Raw genomic sequence first — 18,785 nt, 5'->3', positions numbered from 1 at the left:
ATCAGTCCTTAATACTCATTGGAAGGACTGATGCTGAAGCTGTTCTCCAATACTTGAGCCATCCGGTGAGAAGAGCAAACTCATTGGAAAAGACCCCGATGCTGAGAAAAACTGAAGGCAGGAGAAGAAGGGGATGACAGGGGATCAGACGGCTGGATGGCATCACCGACTCAATGGACATCAGTTTGAGCAAACTCTGGGAGATAGTGAAGGATAGGGAAGCCTGGTGTGCTGCAGTCCATGGGGTCACAAAGAGGCAGACACAACTTAACAACTGAACAACAATAAGGATGCTTCAACACTTGTGTTGCCAACCGTGAACAAGACCCACCTGGCAGGACGGCAAACCTCTGGGAACACTTGCCGTTTGGAGATGGTGTGTCAGGGACGGACCAAGGAAGGCACATACCCTACGGTCCTAACATGCTGGGGCCTCTCTCTGCCCTGCTTCCTGCACCCACACTCCAGAGCGTCCACTCTACACAGAAGACGTGGTCCAGCGCCCTCACTCCAGAGCGTCCACTGTACACAGAAGATGGGGTCCAGCCCAGGAGCCTTCCGGGCCTCCTCCTTTCTGTCCTGCACCGGGCAGCACACACCTGCTTCCCACAGCCTCCCCTCGTGCTCCTCCCAGCTCAAGTCTGAAGTCCATAATGCGCCGTGCTCTGAAGCATCACCCGCTGAGATGCTGGAGGGTCTCCTCTGTCCTTCAGGGACTGATGCCTGCCTTGCATGGGGGCTGTGATGTCACCCCAGAGTCGGGGTACAGCCTGGAGCCCAAACTGGAGGTCTGAGGCCAAGGGAGACCGTTGGGGTCTCGCATGGCCTGTCTCCCTCCCAGGCAGGAAGCTAACTTTTAGCCCCTCAGAAAAACCTGGGCACAGCGGGTCCCGTGAGTGTGGGTCGCGTGGGGACACTCACCCTGTAGGAGGTGGGATGCCAGGAGGGCAGCCGTGGTGTCCGTGCAGGTCAGACGTTCCTCCAGAAGGTCTCTCTTAAGCTGCAGGGCAAACAAGTATCTAGGAGGAGACAGAAGCACACAAATCAGGCCCAAGGCTCCTGGGACACATGCCCCCCATGTTGCAGGAAGACACACAGCCCTGCCGCACTGAGCAGACGGTGCCAGGCGGCCTGGCCCCACAGAGCTCAGCATCCACATGGCGGCCGGCACACCACACGCTGGGCACCAGACCGCCCGGAGCTGCGCTTTCCAGGGGGCAGCTCACAAACTCGCGCTCCTTGTGTCACACAGACAGAACCGCACGCACGGTTTTGTGGGAAGTAGCAGAAACAGCCAACAAGGACAGAACGTCAAGTGTGGCTGTGAGTCTCAAAGAGACAGATAATACCTGGTCTTGGCTGGAAGCTGAGACACAGGCACGCTGAATTAAGGGGTGAGAGTGTAGCAGGGCGTGGGTTGACACGACTTACACATTCACTCACTCCAGCAGTGAGCAGCCCCGAGCACACGGGTGCTCCAGGCACAGGAGACAGCAGGGGAGCAGCAGAGCCGCCCCGTCCTTCTCGGGGCTCCCACACCAATGTCAGCACCAGGCCTACTGGGCTCACACCGGAAATGTGCGTCCCCCTCAAGCAATCCCACCCCGTGAACTTCTCTACAGAAATGTTTCCAGAGCTCACGAAGATGTGCGCAGAAGGACACTTAGCTGCAGCTCTGCAGCAGAGAACAGCCAGACACAACCCAGACTCGCCCCACATGAGGCTGGTTCACCAGAGCCGGAGGCAGCCACGCACACCGACGTGAAGGACGCCCAGGGCAGCAGCGGGCACGCAGGGAAGGGAAGGAGACCCTCCCACGGCTGTGTGCGCAGTCTGACTCTGCTTTCTAAGACACTCATTTAAGGCCCCGGTCTGCCGGCGCGGGGACTCCACCTGGAGGACACGCCCCCGTGGCAGTCCTTCAGGGACCAGGGTGGCACGCAGTGAAGAGGTGTGCCGACTTTTTACTCCACGTAACTTTATTTTAAAGCTTTTTTTCTTTTACCACAGATATGTCGTTTTTAAATAAATTAAACAAAGACCTTCTGCATAAACTCGGCTTGGCCCCCGGACAGAATTAGGCTGACACTTCCTGTTGCTCACAGTTGTTAAGGCATATATATTTAAAAGTGGTTCCTGAAAAGGGACTTCATGGTAAATGTCAGGCATTTAATGCACCGTTAAGATAAGCTCACTCATATTTTCTGCTGTCCCTGGGGTCGGCCTCCCTCCTGTGAAGACTTGAGGCTGCAGCCACATGGCCTAAGCTTCCCTGCAGCCCAGCCTGTGGCTCTGTGACAGTGGAACAGTCGGCAGAGACCCAGGCAGCGGGTCCAAGACCCAGAGGATCCGGGTACAAATCCATGTTGGGTCAGGGAGCTATTCTGTTACTACTGCATCGTCACTGTGGTCTTCTCTTCACTTGTATCCAACTCTGGGTTTTCACTTGATTTTTAGATTTTTTGCTTTATTCCTCATGATAAAGTTAGTACATAAAAGACAAGGGAAAAAACCACTTCCATAATCTTAATACCCAGGTGAAACAACTGCAAACACTTTCAATCATTTCTGCAAAGAATCAATCGTGAATTTAAAAAAGCAGCAAAAAGAGATCCCCTGAAGAGTTTCTGCTCCGTATAATCCTAAAGACTTTCACACTTGGTCCTGCTCCCAGTTAAAGTCATTTTGTTGATAAAATAGTAAAGGAATGGGCAAAACTCTTACAAACTTCGTGCAAGCATGCTAAGTCGCTTCAGTCGTGTCTGACTCTGTGAGACCCTATGGACTGCAGCCCACCAAGCTCCTCTGTCCATGGGATTCTCCAGGCAAGAACACTGGAGTGGGTTGCCATGTCCTTCTCCAAACTTTGTGCATACACACAAATCTAGGCTCATCTGGAGAATATCTGTTCAGCAGTACCCTAACATCCCACTTTTAATTCTCAAATTTGTACCACAAACTTTCTTTTAAATCCTATTTGCATTTGGGTCTGTGAGGAGTTAACTCCAACAATGCTTCTTTTAGCTGTGACATTCTGGTCCCAACTTGGACACGGACACTGGGCTGGTTCTCTGTGTGAAGGACCCTGACCAGGCGCCCAGGGGACGCGCAAGTGCTGCAGAGGGTGAGCGGGACCCGCTCGCGGTGGCTCCTGTCAGTCAGGCTCTTTACCGTGTATATTCTTCTTGCAGCTGACCCGGATCCGGTGGGAAGAACTTCACCGCCAGGCGGAGCACTGCATTCTTTGGTCCTATAGACAGAAAGATTTACGGTCCACAAATAAGTCACTCTCTGTATTTGCTGTCTCTCTGCATGTTCTGGCATAACTGAGCTGGTGCTTTCAAATGGACTGTTGGAGCAAGTCTTTTCAAGTAAGAGGATATTAAGACACTTCCGGTGCATGGAGTTATTAGTCCTAAGTACCAGTCACACATAGCAAAGAAAAAAAATGAAAACTTTTGTATAAAGCAGAGGTTACTGAAAGTTTGAAACCCTAAAAAAAGACTTCACATTAAAATCTTAAAATATATTCTTTTTATTTTAGGAGTAAAAAAGTGTGTTTATACTAATAGTAGTAGCAATAATTTTAAAAGCCTGCAAGCTCCCAGGCGGCCTAGTGGCTATGATTCTGGGCTTTCACTGCCAGGGCCTGAGTTCAACTCCTGGTCAGGGAAAAGAGATCCCATGAGCAGAGTGGCAAAGCCAAAAAGCAAAAATAAATAAAAAATTAAAAGGCCATTATTCTTTAAATCCTTATATACTTTAGCGAAAGAAAAGTGTTATCATTCAATATACGAAACGAGGACAACCTGATTACTATAAAGGAAAAGCATAAGATATTAGCTCATCTGAGTATTTAAGCTTTACTGAAGTTTTATAATAACCCAATCATGTAACTTTCACCAACAGAAAAGAGGAACTGCTTTGCTAAAATGCTATGGCAATTGAAATGGTCTTGGCTTCTAAGTGAACAGAAGTTCCTTCCATAATCCTCTCCCCCTCAATTTAGTTCTAAAAATGTTACAGGTGAGTTCAAATGACTGGAGATGTCACCCTGAATGTCCTTTCATAATTAGAAGCTACACACTTATTTTGCATATTGGCCAAAACTGGAAGCAATATTGACCAGCATATCCTATTTCTCCCACAGGTGAGGCAGGTAACCAAGAACTATCCGAGTTAACTGATGGCCCACCCTCCACGCCCCATGCTTGAAGCTAACCGGCAGAGCGGCCTCCAGCTGCAGCTGCCGCGGGAGGCGCTTCAGTGCCACCCCGAGGTGACGACCAGGATCGTCTGCGCCTTGAATCCGAACAGTCAAGGAAAAGCATCTTAGGTGAATAGAACTTTAAAGAGTTAAAAAAATGACTTACTTCGTACTTGTCTAATGATGGGTTTCATAGGTTCAAGCCAGATCTAAAGAGAATTTAAGAAAAGATGTCAAATCATTAACTTACTACTCTATTTAATCAGTATATTACAAAACACAAAAATATTTATATTTAAGACAAATATTTAAAGGAGGAACATCCCCCCCATGTTGAATCTTGATACAACAGATGCCAAGTCCCACAGGGAGGGCTGCGTGTCCCACCGGCCATGGGGCGCACTGCCACGGGGCCGAGGGGACCCAGAGCTCTGTGTGTGTGTGTGCACAGAGGGGTGTGTGTGTGAGTGTGTACGGCATGTGGTGTGTGTATGTGCATGATGTGAGTGTGGTGTGTGTATGTGTGTGTGATGTGTGGTGTGAGTGTGGTGTGTGTGTAATGTGGTATGTGTGTGTGATGTCTGTGTGGTGTGTGTGTTTGTATGGCGTGTGGTGTGTGTGTGTCTATGTGTGGTGTGTGGTGTGTGTGTGTGGTGTGAGTATGGTGTGTGTGTGTGTGTGTGGAGTGTGTATGATGTGTGGTGCAAGTGTGGTATGTGTGCATGGCATGTGCTGTGTGTGGGCGTGATGTGTGTGTGTGGTGTGTGGTGTGAGTGTGGTGTGTGGTGTGAGTGTGGTGTGTGTGTGTGATGTGTGGTGTGAGTGTGGTATGTGTGCATGGCGTGTGGCGTGTGTGTGATGTCTGTGTGGTGTGTGTGTGCGGTATGTGTGGTGTGTGGGTGTGATGTGTGTGGGTGTGATGTGTGTGGTGTGTGGTGTGTGTGTGATGTCTGTGTGGTGTGTGGTGTGAGTGTGGTATGTGTGCATGGCGTGTGGCGTGTGTGGTGTGATGTGGTGTTTGTGTATGTAGTGAGTATCTGCTAAGTCCAAACACATGTCAGGCACCCGCTGCCTCTGTAAACAGCAAGCTGGTGAGAGGACTGCTGTGCGGTGGGGTGGCCATGGCTCCATGATGCTGATGTGCTTCTGAACTAACAGGTCATTTGGTTTCCTATAAACACTAAAGCTCCACACTTTGACGGTTCATCTATTAAGTAAAATGAGCATAACCAGTTTAGTAAAGCAGTTTGCTCAAATCCACCCTCGAAATGACTAATTGGAAAAGACCCTGATGCTGGGAAAGACTAAAGGCAGGAGGGGAAGGGGACGACAGAGGATGAGAGGGTTGGATGGCATCGCCGACTCAATGGACATGAGTTTGAGCAAGCTCTGGGAGATGGTGAAGGACAGGGAGGCCTGGCGTGCTGCAGTCCACGGGGTTGCAAAGAGTCAGACACGACTGAGTGACTGAACAGCTCTTGAAACGAGTATCACAGAAGATGCGTGCCACTTGCTTTGGTGACTTGTGCAGGAGGGGCTCCCTTGTGGCTGTACAGAGGACGTTTTAACGGCGCCGTCTGAGGGTCACAGTGCGCCCTGCCGCACCGTGCCAGCAGGTCCTGGGGCACTGGCCCAGGAGCACCACCGGCTGCATCCCGCAGCTCATGCAGAGCTGCTTTTCAAAACCACACCGTGACACGTACCCAGCAGGACTGTGCGTTCTGGGACTCCAGGCCGAAGTAGTCACACTCTATCAGGTTCAAGCGCTCCCACACCTGCGTCAGCAACGCCTGGCCATCGCACCTCGGCTGTGATGAGACAGAGAAGACAGGAGGAGGATCAACCACAGGACCTTCAACAACACAGGTTTACCCCACAGGCAAAACTTCGTTGCGCTAAATTCTTGCTTCCCTTTCGCTTCTGTTGAGGTTCACAAACTGCCGCAGGGCTAACAAATGACACGGGCTCTGCCTTCCCAGAAACTGACGCCCAGTGCAGCTGAAAGGCCTCCGTTTGGATTCTGAGTGTGCTGAGTTACAGTCTTTCATAACTTTAAGGTTGGAGGAACCATTTTTAGCCTCACTAAACACTTCATCAAAGGATCCTGACATTTACTAAAAATGAGTCTCGAGTCCACGTCTGCAGGGGACCCCAGCGGCAACGCAGTGTCTGGCCGCCCCTCACACGGCCAGAGGGCAGCCCCCACTCTGCTCACAAAGATGAGCTCCAGCAGACCAAAGGCTGGAGGAGCACAGAGGAGGCTGGTCTGTGGCCTCCAGGCGAGGAGAGTCCCCTAAGCAGAGCACAGAGGAGACACAGATTCGATGAAACAAAAATAAACATTTTCTGAAGAGACAGACGCTGAGCAAAGTTACAATCCTGAACCACGCTGAAAAACTCGTGTCTCACGCTGCTCTGACGACCTGTGTGAAGAAACACGCATGGCTTCAGGCACACAAAGGAACTCAAGCCCTGTGGTGATAAAGAAACGAAAACAGCAAGGGATCCCTTTGCAACCATCAAACAGGTTATGATGCTGCTGGCAGCGAGTGGCGTGGCTGCGGGGAGACCACATCACTGCCCGGACGACGTGAAAACACCTCATACACACCTTTGCCCCAGCAACTTCACTTTAGCTTCCTTCGGCAGGTCACCCAGAACAGCTGCAGAGCTGACAGGCAAGGACAGATGGGCAAAGAACTGGAAGCAGAGCCCTGATGGACGCATCCATAACAAGCTACACATCCCGCGAAGGAACACGGGACTGTGTGGACCATCGTGGAACAGAGGCAAGACAACAGTTCAGTCAAGAAAAGGAGTTTCTGTCTCCATACACTGTGACTCCCTTTCATAAAACACACGCTACTAACACACGACAGAGACAACACATGCTACCAACACACCAGAGAGACAGCGCACCCCACGGACACACCACAGAGAGAGCTCAGCCCACGGACACACCACAGAGAGAGCTCACCCCACGGACACACCACAGAGAGAGCTCACCCCACGGACACACCACAGAGAGAGCTCACCCCACGGACACACCACAGAGAGAGCTCACCCCACGAACGCACCACAGAGAGAGCGCACCCCACCGACGCACCACAGAGAGAGCTCACCCCACGGACACACCACAGAGAGAGCTCACCCCACGGACACACCACAGAGAGAGCTCACCCCACGGACACACCACAGAGAGAGCTCACCCCACGAACGCACCACAGAGAGAGCTCACCCCACCGACGCACCACAGAGAGAGCTCACCCCACGGACACACCACAGAGAGAGCTCACCCCACGAACGCACCACAGAGAGAGCGCACCCCACCGACGCACCACAGAGAGAGCTCACCCCACGGACACACCACAGAGAGAGCTCACCCCACGAACGCACCACAGAGAGAGCGCACCCCACCAACGCATCACAGAGAGAGCTCACCCCACAAACGCACCACAAAGACAGTGCACCCCACGAACGCACCACAGAGACAGCGCACCCCACGAACGCACCACAGAGACAGCGCACCCCACGAACGCACCACAGAGAGAACTCACCCCACAAGCGCACCACAGAGAGAGCGCACCCCACGAACGCACCACAGAGACAGCGCACCCCACGAACGCACCACAGAGAGAGTGCACCCCACGGACACACCACAGAGAGAGTGCACCCCACCAACACACCACAGAGAGAGCGCACCCCACGAACGCACCTCAGGGACGAGCCGAGAAGGCTGTGTGCTGCATCTTCCAGGGGCTGAGCGGAAGAGGGGGATCGGGCATGCCTTCCAGGCTCACCTCAGTTATTAACTAGTCCTAGATGTTCAGGTCTAAATTTTCCATCAGCAGGCATGTCATTTGTGTAGTTAAGATATAATACATATAAGTGGGGTGAGAGGGACACATCCACGTTTAACCACCAGATTTTTTCCCTGTGTTCTTGTGTGGTGCTGAGGCTTATAAAATGAGAACTGTTATTTGAAGGAATAAAAACCTGTCCTTCATCCTAGCAGGGATGCTCATGGAGAACCACGGAACGAGTACTTTGTCAGGACAGAAAGGTGAACTCAAAATGATCTTCCTGAAGATACAGTTCACACAGAACACAGACGAAGGCCTTCCGGGCCAAGGTCCTGCGACGTCAGCCCTACGAGCTTCACGGCTCAACATTGACTAGAAAGGCTGCACAAGAGATGGGATTCGCGTAGGAGATGAGGCAATCACTGTACAGATATCAGCGGCCTTTTCAGGACAGAGGCGGAGAGACAACCGCGTTTGGAAGAGCGATGAAAAAGCTGAAACATCTTGGAATAAACTTCCAATAAAAGACACCCTCATGGAGAAAAGCCTAAAAACATTTTTAGGGGATGGAATCGGGGCAGAGGTGGACAGCGTCCACCTTCCTGGAGAGATGCCTGCAAAGATGTCGGTTCTCCTTCCGCAGCCCCAGACTCCTGGCAGCCCTAAGAAAAGGACCAAGAGGGTTCTTCAAGGAAAGGATCGGCTCATTCCACAGCTGATATATTACTTTTTTTAGAATGCAAGAATGGTCAAGAAAATTCTGAAAAAGACAAGAGAGGATGATGCTTAGCAGATAGTCAAATTGTTGAGAAACCATAGTAATGAAAACATCTGGTGCACATCCACACAGATGAAGCCGAGGAACAGAGCGAGAGGTGAAGAAATAAACCCAAATACGTGAAACAGGCGAATGTCTGGTAACAGTGACATTTCAGGTCAACGAGTGGGAGGAAACAGACGATCCAATAAATGTTATTGGGTATCCATCTGGAGCAAGCTAGGTGTATCCTTATGTCACATACTAATTCCAAGATGAATAAAATATCTAAACACATAAGCACCTACCCACGGAAGGCCTGCGGTGAGATGAATCTGTTTGGCACTCCGAGTGGGAGAAGACCACTGCAGCAGCCCACAGCCGTCACAGGGGGACCGAGAGGCTGAACACTAACATAGAAACATCTGCACACAAGGAAACGCTGTAAAGTCAGAAGACTTCTTCAAAGACAGACAAGAAACTCTCAGAGCTCACATCACAAAGGGCTGCTGCTGCTGCTGCTGCTGCGTCACTTCAGTCGTGTCCGACTCTGTGCGACCCCAGAGACGGCAGCCCACCAGGCTCCCCCATCCCTGGGATTCTCCAGGCAAGAGCACTGGAGTGGGTTGCCATTTCCTTCTCCAGTGCATGAAAGTGAAAAGTGAAAGTGAAGTTGCTCAGTCATGTCTGACTCTTCACGACCCCATGGACTGCAGCCTACAAGGCTCTTCCATCCATGGGATTTTCCAGGCTAGAGTACTGGAGTAGACTGCCATTGCCTTCTCCGTGGAGGGGACTAAGATCCCGCAAGGTACACGGAGCGGCCCCAAAATAAGTATTTCACATGCTGAGCTACACACGTAGAGCACTGTCGTCACCACAGCGCTTCTCATAGCAGACGATTAATGCATCCGAAACTGCAGCACAGGCCAGGCTGCTACACCGCTCTCTGCACGGAAGTGAGAGGACCAAGGTGAACTGTGAGGAGACACAGCCAGCTGTAGAACGGCGCATGCGAGCCACTGCGATGAGACACAGCCCAGATACAATGTGTAGACACGTGCGGACTGCAGGGGAACACAGACTGTCCTCCGGAGGGGCACAGGGGACTGAGAATGACCACTGTTCTGCAGAATTGAACCACGTGACACAAAAGACACTTAAACCACAGAAGAACGGCTGGATAAACGGACCGCCTGAAAGCCAGACTTCTGTACATCAGAGGACACTGGCAAAGCATGAAAACGGCAAGTAATAAACTAGAAGATGTCTGCAACACAGAAGGCCCACAAAGGTCCACAAATCATAAGGGAAAGGCGGACAGTCCACCTAAAGAGAAGCGGGCAAGACATTTGAACAGGCACTTCAAAGAACATATTTAATGGCCAATGCACAGTAAGAAGGGGGCTTCCCAGGTGGCTCAGTGGTAAAGAGCCTGCCTGCCAACGCAGGAGATGCGGGTTCGATCCCTGGGTCGGGAAGACCTCCTAGAGGAGGGCATGGCAACCCCCTCCAGTATTCTTGCCTGGAGAATCCCATGGACAGAGGAGCTTGGTGGGCTACAGTCCATGGGGTCCCAAGGCGTCGGACACGACTGAGCACTAAACAACGTCAATGAAGAGAAGAGCTGCACTGCGTGACCCCAGGGTAGCCCACGCTACACCAGAGCCCCCAGGACCCTGAAAGCAAGAGGCCCGGTGGCGCCAGGACCAGCGAGGACGCACGGACGCATGGGTGAAGATGCGAGGCTGCGGGTCTCTTGGGGAAAGTGACTGCCAGGCTCCACTGAAGCCCCACACACGCCTGTGACTGCACGGTCAGCCCCGGGCACACACGCCACAGAACCGTCTGTCAGTGCAAACAGAAGACGTGAGCACGGATGTCCACAGCAGCTTTATTTACAGCAAAAATGGAGACATCAGACAGGGTGGATAAATATGTGGTTTTGTTCACACAATGAAATATGACCCAGTGATGAAACGACAGGAAATCGCTGCTTCGTGCAGCTGACTACTGAACACGCCAGTGCCGACGCTGCACGATCACACTTGCCGCAAACTGAGGATCTGCAAAACCGCTGTATGGTCTGAAGACCAAAGCAGTGGCTCTGCAGTGGCTGTAAGGGCACAACGGGGCCTCTGGCTGGCTCCCCGGGGAGGGGGGCACGTGCACACATGTCGGGCCACCAGGCTGCACTCCAAGGGCCGTGTGCCCAGCTGTGTAGGTGACTCCTCAGTGCAAAGGTCGCCACAGGGAAAGCAGGTGTAAACAGCTCCGGGAGCTCAGGGGAAGCGGCCTTTCACCTTTTACACTGATGCCTCCAGACACGCGCTGAGGCACCACTCCTGCCTGACGGCATCAGGACGCACGGCGCCCGAGGCACCCGGCTCCACTGCTGGACACTGGCTGGAACGACTTCCAGCCCTGGGCCCAAATACCTTTCCCTAAACCTTGCCCTTGGAGAAGGCAACGGCACCCCACTCCAGTACTCTTGCCTGGAAAATCCCACGGGCAGAGGAGCCTGGTGGGCTGCAGTTCATGGGGTTGCTAAGAGTCGGACACAACTGAGTGACTTCACTTTCCCTTTTCCCTTTCATGCATTGGAGAAGGAAATGGCAACCCACTCCAGTGTTCTTGCCTGGAGAATCCCAGGGACGGGGGAGCCTGGTGGGCTGCCGTCTCTGGGGTGGCACAGAGTCGGACACGACTGAAGCGACTTAGCAGCAGCACCAGCAGCAGCAGCAAACCTTGCCCTGATCAATCTCCTCCAGTCAAGGGCCCTTTCAGAAAGGTGACCCAGAACATAGCACACCTGAGAAGCCCAGGTCCAGCGTGGTGCTCCACCTAGAACAGACTGCCCGGAGGCTGTGGCCTGAGCACACACGGGGCTCTGGGGGCAGGACGACGCCCAGGCACACGCTGGTCCCCTGCAGTCTGCAACCACCAATGCACCAAGGGCTCGACATGAGGGACAGAGGTTCCTTAGACCACAGGCTCGCAGAGAGCGGAAACCGCACCCAGAATTGTGCTCAGTAACAACTCACCACACACGCAGACTTTCAACACAACAGGCTCTCTTTGGGGACAAATGCTGGGTGGGTGGTTCCTGACACTTAATTTATAAAAGCATCGCCAGGGGGTTCTCTGTGCAGACTTATTTACATGACAGGAACTCAGATGTCTGTAAATGAATAAATCACATAACAACTGGGAAAACAGCTTCAGTTCAGTTCAGTCACTCAGTCGTGTCTGACTGCAGCACCTCGGACCGCAGCACGCCAGGCCTCCCTGTCTATCACCAACTCCCGGAGTTTATCCAAACTCATGTCCATTGACTCGGTGACGCCACCCAACCGTCTCATCCTCTCTCACCCCTTCTCCTCCTCCTTCAGTCTTTCCCAGCATCAGGGTCTTTTCCAATGAGTCAACTCTTCACATCAGGTGGCCAAAATATTGGGATTTCAGCTTCAACATCGGTCCTACCAATGAACACCAAGGAGTGATTTCCTTTAGGATGAACTGGTTGGATCTCCTTGCAGTCCAAGGAACTTTAAAGAGTATTCTTCAACACCACACTTCAAAAGCATCAATTCTTCTTTGCTCAGCTTTCTTTATAGTCCAACTCTCACATCCATACATGACCACTGGAAAAACCATAGCCTTGACTAGATGGACCTTTCTTGACAAAGTAATATCTCTGCTTTTTAATATGCTGTCCAGGTTGGTCATAACTTTCCTTCCAAGGAGTAAGCGTCTTTCAATTTCATAGCTGCAGTCACCATCTGCAGTGATTTTGGAGCCCCACACCCCCGCAAAAAAAAATCAGCCACTGTTTCCACTGTTTCCCCATCTATTTGCCATGAAGTGATGGGACTGGATGCCATGATCCTAGTTTTCTGAATGTTGAGCTTTAAGCCAACTTTTTCACTCTCCACTTTCACTTTCATCAAGAGGCTCTTTAGTTCTTCTTCACTTTCTGCCATAAGGGTGGTGTTATCTGCATACCTGTTATTGATATTTCTCCCAACAATCTTGATTCCAGCTTGTGCTTCCTCCAGCCCAGCATTTCTCATGATGTACTCTGCATATAAGTTAAATAAGCAGGGTGAGAATATACAGCCTTGACGTACTCCTTTTCCTATTTGGAACCAGTCTGTTGTTCCATGTCCAGTTCTAACTGTTGCTTCCTGACCTGCATACTCAAACTCATGTCAAGTGAGTCGGTGATGCCATCCAACCATCTAATCCTCTGTTGTCCCCTTCTCCTCCTGCCTTCAGTCTTTCCCAGCATCAGGGTCTTTTCCAGTGAGTCAGTTCTTCGCATCAGGTGGCCAAAGTATTGGAGCTTCAGCTTCAGTATCAGTCCCTCCAATGAATATTCAGGACCGATTTCCTTTAGGATTGACTGGTTTCATCTCCTTGCAGTCCAAGGGACTCTCAAGAGTCTTCTCCAACACCACAGTTCAAAAGCATCAATTCTTCTTTGCTCAGCTTTCTTCACGGTCCAACTCTCACATCCATACATGATCACTGGAAAAACCATAGCTTTGACTAGATGGACCTTTGTTGGCAAAGTAATATCTCTGCTTTTTAATATGCTATCTAGGTTGGTCATAGCTTTCCTTCCAAGGAGTAAGCGTCTTTTATGGCTGCAATCACCATCTGCAGTGATTCTGGAGCCCAGAAAAATAAAGTCTCTCACTGTTTACACTGTTTCCCCATCTATTTCCCGTAAAGTGATGGGACCAGATGCCATGATCTTAGTTCTCTGAATGTTGAGCTTTAAGCCAACTTTTTTACTCTCTTCTTTCACTTTCATCAATAGGCTCTTTAGTTCCTCTTCACTTTCTGCCATAAGAGTGCTGTCATCTGTGTATCTGAGGTTATTGATATTTCTCCCGGCAATACTGATTCCAGCTTGTGCTTCTTCCAGCCTGGCATTTCACATGATGTACTCTGTATAGAAGTTAAATAAGAAGGGTGATAATATACAGCCTTGATGTACTCCTTTTCCTATTTGGAACCAGTCTGTTGTTCCTTGTCCAGTTCTAACTGTTGCTTCTTGACCTGCATACAGATTTCTAGAAGGCAGGTAAAGTAAGGTGGTCTGGTATTCCAATCTCTTTCAGAATTTTCCACAGCTTATTGTGATCTACACAGTCAAAGGCTTTGGCATAATAAATAAAGCAGAAGTAGATGTTTTTCTGGAATTCTCTTGCTTTTTCAACGATCCAGCGGATGTTGGCAATTTGATCTCTGGTTCCTCTGCCTTTTCTAAATCCAGCTTGACTCATCTGGAAGTTCATAGTTTATGTACTTGAAGCCTGGCCTGGAGAATTTTGAGCATTACTTTGTTAGCATGTGAGATGAGTGCAATTGTGCAGCAGTTTGAATATTCTTTGGCATTGCCTTTTTTTGGGATTGGGATGAAAACCAACCTTTTCCAGTCCTGTGGCCACTGTTGAGTTTTCCAAATTTGCTGGCATACTGAGTGCACACTTTCACAGCATTGTCTTTTAGGATGTGAAATAGCTCAACAGGAATTCCATCACCTCCACTAGCTTTGTTTGTAATGATGCTTCCTAAGGCCCACTTGACTTCATATTCCAGAATGTCTGGCTCTAGGTGAGTGATCACACCATCGTGGTTATCTGGGTCATGAAGATCTTTTTTGTACTGTTCTGTGTATTCTTGCCACCTCTTCTTGATATCTTCTGCTTCTGTTAGGTCCATAGCATTTCTGTCCTTTATCGAGCCCATCTTTGCATGAAATGTTCCCTTGGTATCTCTAATTTTCTTGAAGAGATCTCTAGTCTTTCCCATTTTGTTGTTTTCTTCTATTTCTTTGCATTGATTGCTGAGGAAGGCTTTCTTATCTCTTCTTGCTATTCTTTGGAACTCTGTATTCAAACAGGTATATCTTTCCTTTTCTCCTTTGCTTTTCACTTCTCTTCTTTTCTCAGCTATTTGTAAGACCTCCTCAGACAGCCATTTTGCCTTTTTGCATTTCTTTTTCTTGAGGATGGTCTTGAACACGGCCTCCTGTACAATGTTATGAACCTCTGTCCATTGTTCTTCAGGCACTCTGTCTATCAGATCTAATCCCCTGAATCTATTTGTCACGTCCACTGTATCATGGTAAGGGATTTGGTTTACGTCATACCTGAATGGTCTAGTGGTTTTCCCTACTTTCTTTAAGTCTGAATTTGGCAATAAGGAGTTTGATGAGACGAGCTCTGAGCCACAGTCAGCTCCTGGTCTTGTTTTTGCTGACTGCATATAGCTTCTCCATCTTCAGCTGCAAAGAATATAATCAATCTGATTTCAGTACTGACCATCTGGTGATGTCCACGTGTAGAGTCATCTCGTGTTGTTGGAAGAGGGTATTTGCTACGACCAGTATGTTCTCTTGGCAAAACTCTGTTAGCCTCTGCCCTGCTTCATTCTGTAGTCCAAGGCCAAATTTGCCCATTACTCCAGGTATCTCTTGACTTCCTACTTTTGCATTCCAGTCCCCTATGATGAAAAGGACATCTTTTTTGGGTGTTAGTTCTAGAAGGTCTTATAGGTCTTCATAGAACCATTTAACTTCAGCTTCTTCAGCTTTACTGCTTGGGGCATACACTTGGATTACTGTGAAACTGAATGGCTTGCCTTGGAAACGAACAGAGATCAGTCATTTTGATATTGTACTCAAGTACTGCATTTCAGACTCTTTTGTTGACTATGAGGGCTACTCCATTTCTTCTAAGGGATTCTTGCCCATAAGATATAATGGTCATCTGAATTAAATTCACCCATTCCAGTCCATTTTAGTTCACTGACTCCTAAAATGTTGATGTTTACTCTTGCCATCTTCTGTTTGACCACTTCTAATTTACCCTGATTCATGGACCTAACATTCCAGGTTCCTATGCAATATTGCTTTTTATAGCATTGGACTGTACTTTCGTCACCAGTCACATCCACAACTGGGTGTTGTTTTCACTTTGGCTCCGTCTCTTTATTCTTTCTGGAGTTATTTCTCCACTCTTCTCCAGTAGCATATTGGGCACCTACTAACCTGGGAAGTTCATCTTTCAGTGTCCTATCTTTTTGCCTTTTCATACTGTTCAGGGGGATCAGGAAGCTTCCATAAGCCTCTTATCCTTATCCATCAGAGGGCAGACAGAATGAAAAACACAATCACAGAAAAGTAATCAAACTGATCACATGGACCACAGCTTTGTCTAACTCAATGAAACTATTAGACAAGGCTTGTAGGCCCACCCGAGACGGACAAGTCACGGTGGAGAGTTCTGACAAAACGTGGTCCACTGGAGAAGGGAATGGCCAACCACTTCCATATTCTTGCGTTGAGAACCTTCCGTTTTAACCATAAATACTGACATCCAATCCAATGTCAATTGTTAAAAGATGGAGCGATCCACCACAAACAAGAGGACAAGAACGTGTGAGGGGCCACGAAGGCCGCACACAGACCGGGAAAGGGAGGCAGGAGGCAGACTCCCGGCGTCCAGGCCGCTCCCGGACGCCCGAGGGCCTTCCGTCCTGGCATCGACGGTCAAGACAATGAAAGGAAAAATAACTGGTGTGCTGCCGGACCAGCTCCGAAGGAGCAGCCAGCCCCCGACGCAGCAGTGCCCTCTCACGGCTGCCACACTCAGGGTTCACCTTCTGTTCCTAAAAATGCACACACTGACCATCAGTCGGACTGCGGTCCCCAGGGTCTGTGCCCACAGGGGCGGTCAGAGGAACAGGGCTGTCTGACCACGTGGAGGCGCCCTGAGAACCTGCGCCCCAACAGACACCACAGAGACTGACTTCACAGCCTGAACCAGGACTGGGATGCGAATGCCAAGCTGGAGAGACACGGCGCTAACAACATAATATAGAAAATACCGGTTACTAGTGTGTGGTGCAGTTTCCGTTTTTCCAATTGGTCTCCACAGCAGAGCTCGTCTGCAAGTTTAGACATAAGCATATTGTTAAAAATTTACATCAACAAAAGTACCATTAAAGATTCTGTCTGGATGGAAACGGGCTACAGAAGCTTCACTAACAAAGTACTTCTTTATTCTTTGTCTGCGCAGTGTGGGAAAATGCTTCTAGGAAGCGCTTGACTCCGTCCTTGCGCTTGTTTGTCCCTCGTGCCCTTTGCAGCTCGTTTGCCGAATGACAGGACCTCCATCTCTGCTCCTGTTAGCAAACCCACGTCTCCACGGTGAGCCCCAGGACGCATGGTTTTTCCGTCTAATAATTAGATCAGTCCCAGACTTCTGCTTGTGAATCACAGGGCACAGCCACAGTGACTTCGTGACCCAGAGGCAACTGGAGCCCCTCGCTCTGCAGACCCTCTGAAAGGCCAGCAGCGCTTCTGCCAGGAAGCACGTTCGAGCCGGAGGGTCTCCAGGTTCCTCGGGCGCCTGTGAGCAGGGCCCCTGCCCCCTGCGCTGACAGCTGCAGGCCTGGAGCCCCGCTGGAGCGCAAGGACAGGGCAGCTCCGCCTGCTCCTCAGGGAGGGAGTGTGTCTCTGAGGCCGGGAACGCGTGTCCTCGGAGACCACCCCTAGAGCTCTCGAGCTCTCACGTCCGAGAGGGCCCGCCGGTGCCCCGGCTCCTCCTCCGGCAGCTCCTCCAGCCACTCAGCGAGAGGGCCTGAGACCCCAGCCCCGAACGTGCTACCCGTCCGTCAGTTCTGTCCCGGCCTCCCGCTAGCTCGCAGCCTGCCCCCGCAGCCGCCGCCTGCGCTGTGACCCGGATGGACCTGCAGGCCCTGCCCTCTGACCCGCCGGGGGCCTCACGGGAAGAGCCGGCCAGCCCGCAGCTGGGGCCACGTGTGCGGGGCGGGGCGGGGCCGCCGTCTGCCCTGGGCTCTGCCTTGCGCCCTCCCCCTTCCCAGTTAGTCTCTGGTGCCAGTGAATCATCTCACGTCTCCCAGTTCTAACAGTGGACGGCGCCCGGACAGCACAGCCTAGAGCGGAGCGCTTAAACTGGGGGAAGCCAGATCCACAGCAAGCGCCTAAGTCCAAGTGCAGGCGTCAGCACGATGCTGCTGGCCCAGGCGAGGCTTAATTAAACCTAGCCCGCTCAGACGTCTGCTCCGCGGGTCCCTACTCCGGCCCAGCCACCTCCCAGCAGCTCCAGGACCAGGGGTGGGGCTGAGTGTCCTGACCGGTCCCCGAAGGCTGGGGGCAGGGAAGAGCGAGAGGGGAGCCCCTCTCCCCGCAGGAGGCGGGAAGGCCCGTCCCGCTCCCCCAGCAGCGCAGAGGCTCAGCACACAGTGCGGGGCGGTGAACGAGGCCCGTGCTTCCCCACGTCTTCACACGGTTATATCACTGGCGGCAGCCAAGGAAGCAACCTGCTGTCTCTCTGATGGGTTTCAGTCGCGGGGCGATCCACCCGCTATGTTTTTATTCCTTGTCTTTAACTCGGCAGCAGGGAAAATAAGACGGAGGGTGTACTTAGCTCAGCCGTGGATCTTCCTGCGCAGCGAGCCCCTTGGGTGCTCCTCCTCTTTCTTCCGCATCCACGGGAGGTCCAGCTGGTGTGCCTGTCCTGACGTGAGTGCACTTGGGGAGCTGGCCTGCTCCCCTGCTCACCCCGACAGCCCCGCAGAGCAGAGGCCTGCTTGCAATACCCAACTGCGGGCTTTAAAAACGTCACTGGAACTTACGCACGGACAACCAGGAATGAGCAGATGCTTAACGCCAAACTCCTGAAACAGGTGTGGACCGAGGAAGCAGGGAGACGAATCCCGGATGAACAGAGCGGAGGTGGCAACCAAACCCAGAACAACTTCACATAAAGAAAAAATGAAGATCCTCCAAAAGGTCAACGGAAGAAGTCAATGTATTTATAAAATGAGATTTCGAAGAAAAGAAAAACAACTAAAGAATAAAAGGGAAAATGAAAGCTCCCTCCAGGAATTAGAGATCAGCAGGCAGCCTGAACTGAGTGGCTGAGGCCCGCGTGGGCATCAGGTGGACGATAGACAGGCACTCCTGCCGAGCTGGAAT

At 51.0% G+C, this 18,785-nt stretch overlaps 1 protein-coding gene across 8 annotated transcripts in view; it reads right to left on the bottom strand.

Moving 5' to 3' along the window:
* The window catches only part of FARP2 (FERM, ARH/RhoGEF and pleckstrin domain protein 2), a 99,184-nt gene that overhangs the window by 49,000 nt on the left and 31,399 nt on the right, over window positions 1-18,785 (bottom strand). For all 8 annotated transcript variants that reach the window (XR_003510477.1, XM_027538180.1, XM_027538183.1 and 5 more), the window contains exons 3-6: window positions 5,911-6,015; window positions 4,374-4,416; window positions 3,172-3,250; window positions 922-1,019 (exon numbers count right to left, since the gene is read on the bottom strand). Coding sequence is in view for 7 of the 8 variants with exons in the window: in XM_027538180.1 (XP_027393981.1) it covers window positions 922-1,019; window positions 3,172-3,250; window positions 4,374-4,416; window positions 5,911-6,015 (325 nt within the window). In the remaining variant the exon portion in view is untranslated. The remainder of the gene's footprint in view (window positions 1-921; window positions 1,020-3,171; window positions 3,251-4,373; window positions 4,417-5,910; window positions 6,016-18,785) is intronic.

This window comes from Bos indicus x Bos taurus, chromosome 3 (assembly GCF_003369695.1).
Source record: "Bos indicus x Bos taurus breed Angus x Brahman F1 hybrid chromosome 3, Bos_hybrid_MaternalHap_v2.0, whole genome shotgun sequence".
Lineage (NCBI taxonomy): Eukaryota > Metazoa > Chordata > Mammalia > Artiodactyla > Bovidae > Bos > Bos indicus x Bos taurus.
This window is presented reverse-complemented; position numbering and strand designations above follow the sequence as displayed.